Genomic DNA, 4103 nt, shown 5'->3' with positions numbered 1-4103 from the left:
ATGGACGGATATCTGAATAGGTGGATAGGCGGATGGGCAGCGAAACGTCACCGAAGATGAGAAGGGGGGATGCGCATTGTGTTGTGCGTTGTATCGTATTGTATCGTATTGTGGGTCGAGGATTGAGCATTGAGGATTGAGCATTGGGTGTTCAGGTCTTCGGCTTCAGGTCTTCGGGGCCAGGGCGTCCGACGCACGACGCCCGATTTGACGACGATGGCGATAACACTGGCGCTGGGACAGCCTACGGTCCCAGTCCTAAGATCCTAGTTCTAAGGTCCAATTCCCAGTCCCCAGATCCAAGATCCAAGTCCAAGTCCTGACCACCGAATATAGATACAGATGGGGATCAAGAGCACCGAGAGCACGGGTGTCGAAGGTCGAGAATGGGTGGATGGGTGGATGGATTGGCGGGTCGACGGATGGATGAACTCGTTAGAAGGTGGAAGATATCGCGCCCCAAGCCCCAAGCCCCAAGCCCCAAGCCCGCAGACCGTCCGGCGCCGACGCCGGCGTCGGGGCACGTACCGACCTACGTCCTACAATGCACGATGCACGATCTACACGACAGTCAGCATCTCCTCTGCACCAGCCGCATCCACCGCACGCAATGTAGGCGCCCCGCTCCCCTCCCCCTGCCGTTCTCGTCCTCCCGCAACACTCCCGCTCCTCCCGCTCCCCTCCCTCTTCTCACAATATCGGGAACGGACTGTTTGAGGGAACGGGATGTGTGTGCGTTCCAGAGGAGAACGTCGGGGCGTCGGGAGAACGTCGAGAATAAAGGGGTGGAGAAAGCCGAGATGCGCTCGACAGACCACGGGGGTGCACGGCGGAGTGCACGACGGAGTGCGCGAAAGGGGGTTGGGTTACGAGGTTACGAAGTTACGAAGTTGCGAGGTTACGGGGATACGGGGATACGGGGATACGGGGAATGCACTCACATAATCAAGCTCAAGTATTCAAGCTCAAGTATTCAAGCTCAAGTATTCGAGTATTCAAGTATTCGAGTATTCGAGTATAGTCGGAGGATAGTATCGTTTTATCATTTCATCGTTTCGACGTTGACGTTGATTAATGATTGACGATTGATGATTGACGATTGTGGGCCGTACGCGGGATCCCAGCCCCCGATATCGATATGGGGGCGCTGTGCGTCTCGAGATCACGTTGCGCGTGGTGAAGAGTGTGTGATATATGATATAGTGTGTGGTGCGCTGCTTTAGAATAAACGGGTATGATGTACGCGGGATGCGTATATGCGGTTGTGGGGATGTGGTTGTGAGATGTGGGATGGGGTTGTGGGGATGTGGTATGCGGGATGCGTATATGCGAGCGTTGACGCGTGACGTTGGGTGTGGGCGATTTAAGCCAGACCACCGTGATGTACTGGTAGATTATTGTAGATTACCGGCTGTCGATTGTAGATTGTCGATTGGTCGGCGGGTGAGTGAGATGCCTGGTGAGAGATCGACGCTCTGGGGCCGGTGAATGCAATGCAATGATATGATATGAAACGCAAACGCACGACGCGGGTGGATGAGGGGGGAGAGCAGACACGTGAGGTGAGTCGAAGTACACGGTCGGTAGGCTAACGTTTTAACAGTTAGCGCGAACGACTAGAGGGGACTCACCGGGACCACGAAGACCGCCAAGCCCACCAGCGCCTGCGACCCGAAACGAAACGAAGACACGAAGACGCGCAGGGGCGAAGAACACTGGGTGCCGGTGCACCGGTGATCTCTGATGGATGTGCTCACAATATGGATATATGGCCCTTCAGCGCTGAAGCTATAGGCATCAACGGGGACTCGGGACTCGGAGACCAGTGACAACAATGGCAGAGTGGCAGAGTGGCAGAGGGAGGGAAGAGGTGTTGTTGGCGAGATGTGGGGATGGGGCAGGGTCGACGCAGAGAGCCGGGGGGAGGCGTTCGGAGGCGATGCAAGGAAAGGTGGAGGTAGGAAGAGGGAAGAGGGAAGAAAAGAGGGAAGAGGGGAGAGGGGAGACTGACCGTAACACCGAGTAGATGACAACGCTCTTGCCCACGCAGCGCTCGATGCGCCACGGATAGAGAAGCCTTGGGAGGAAGAGCCTGGGTGCGCGTCATCATCACTAAACGCCCGGACGAGATCCAACTTGGAGAAGACGAGGGATGATATCACCATAGGCTCATAGGCTGAGCTTCGACGAAATTGGGTGACGAGTGACGACATGGCGACGCTGTGACGAGCCCCCAGTCTACTTTCGAGTACTTTTCGTCGACATCGTTGTATCGCGGGAGACGTCCACGCAAAGTCGAACCAACGTCAAACAACGAGTGTTTGGCGCACATCCCTGGGGCAAACAATGTTGAGATAGACAGCTTCCCCTGCGCCACCCCAATCCTCCTTAACGTTTAACCTCCTCAAGCTGCTAAATTTTCAATTTTAAGCCTTACGTGCATACGCGCATACACACATTCCCCATCTCCCATCCCCCGTCCAATAGTCCATGTAGCTATATTATAATACCTTGTGGATTCTCCAGGGAGACACATTAAAATGTGTCTGCTTGTTGAACCCCCTCAGTCCACATTACAATGTCAGAGTCACTAGTACTTACCTGAATTATAATTCCGCCTCCTGGTTCATCTTATAATGTGCGCCTCCCTGCTGTAGGCATTATAATGTATTCTGTCGTTGAATGACAACCCTGGGAAGTCTTCATGATGCCTGTAAATTCTCGGTAGCAGCCTCGTGTTCCGTGTTCTGAAGAAAACAAACATTCAGGTAGAGTTAAAACGGTCTGGCAGCTGCAGCTTGCCGGGGTTCGTCCTGTGAGAGGGTGATGATTACCAAGTAGTTACTGAATATGCTGAAGGTCGCAATCAAGTACAATCCAACCCAACCAGACGCACCTATACCCAATATTTTCTGTTCTGCATGATTTTGGAGGAGGATCAATGAGTGCCATATGGAGTGTAACCATTGATTTATCAAACATTTCGGAGTAGGGTTCAAGAGAACGGACCACGTTGATTGAGAGCAGAATCCTCCAGCGGCAGCCAGTTGGACGGGCGTCAAATGTGCGCTTGGGGGGAAAACCGAACTGATGTGAACATATCTAGGGTAAAGGACAATATAATGCAGATCGGAGAGCTAGAATCATAAGAGAACGATTGGATGACCATGCTAATATAAAAAATCAGCACGATCGTGCTCTCGATGCCACTATTGAAAAGGTCAGACTAATGCGCTAAAAGGCGAAGCATTCAACTCGTGCAATTGGTGCATAATGCCATAAACTCACTTTCAACTCACTTTCAGCGCAGTACAATCTTTTTGCATAATCTTTTAACTGAGTGGACAAGTAGCCTAAACATGTATATATTCATGTGCTACCTGACATTAAGTAGGTGTATGAGGAGCCTGCCGCGGCCTACCTCAAGGCGTAGTGCGACAGTGTGCCTCAAGCACAACCCAGGATTCCCCGTAGTCGGAACCAACTTTAGAACGAGTTGGTTGGTCTTGCACATAGGGTTAGACTATAGGTATCAAGCTTATTAGTAAGAGAAATATGAACCGTGAGCTCAACGAGAGCTACAAATACAAATGGCCTGGGCGGCGGGATCCTGGGAGTTGAACAATGTTGAAGTTCCGAAAGCTGGGGTACAGTTGTTGATATCTGAGTGTCAATGCTTGTTTCTTGTTGCTTCGCTACTTGACTGTTGGCCCAGCAGTCAAGAACAGCAAAGGGCGGAGGAGGGGGGCGTAGCGGGGAAAGTGAGAGTGCTGATCCGAATCATTGAGTGCTCCAGTGTACGATAAGATTAGATGCAATGATTATAGCCACACGATCAATCAATCAAGCATTGCGTCACTGGCTTCGACATTATAATTCACATTATAATACCGCCTACAAACCATCTATCCGCATTACAATACCTCCATGGGGGGTTTTACATAGTGGCACATTATAATACCTATCGCTGGATAATCCACTAGGTATTATAATGGGACTACATGGACACCTCCCCCGTCTCCCATCACCCATCTCCCGCCGTCCGGTGTTCTCCGCCCCTCCGCCCCTCCGCCCCTCACTGTCTTCATTTCGCAGGCTCTGGA

At 51.8% G+C, this 4103-nt stretch overlaps 1 protein-coding gene across 1 annotated transcript; it reads right to left on the bottom strand.

The window, feature by feature from the left end:
• Positions 1-1394: 1394 nt before the first annotated feature.
• PC9H_009233 (uncharacterized protein) lies at positions 1395-2213 on the bottom strand (the record flags this gene model as incomplete). Its single annotated transcript, XM_036778740.1, has 3 exons — positions 1395-1475; positions 1526-1588; positions 1632-2213. 3 exons carry the CDS (start codon positions 2211-2213, stop codon positions 1395-1397), a joined length of 726 nt encoding a protein of 241 aa, XP_036628129.1.
• Positions 2214-4103: the final 1890 nt, after the last annotated feature.

The sequence above is a fragment of the Pleurotus ostreatus genome, assembly GCF_014466165.1.
Source record: "Pleurotus ostreatus strain PC9 chromosome Unknown scaffold_7, whole genome shotgun sequence".
NCBI classification, from domain to species: domain Eukaryota; kingdom Fungi; phylum Basidiomycota; class Agaricomycetes; order Agaricales; family Pleurotaceae; genus Pleurotus; species Pleurotus ostreatus.
The sequence above is the reverse complement of the archived record's forward strand: the minus strand, read 5'-3'. Positions and strand labels throughout refer to the sequence as shown.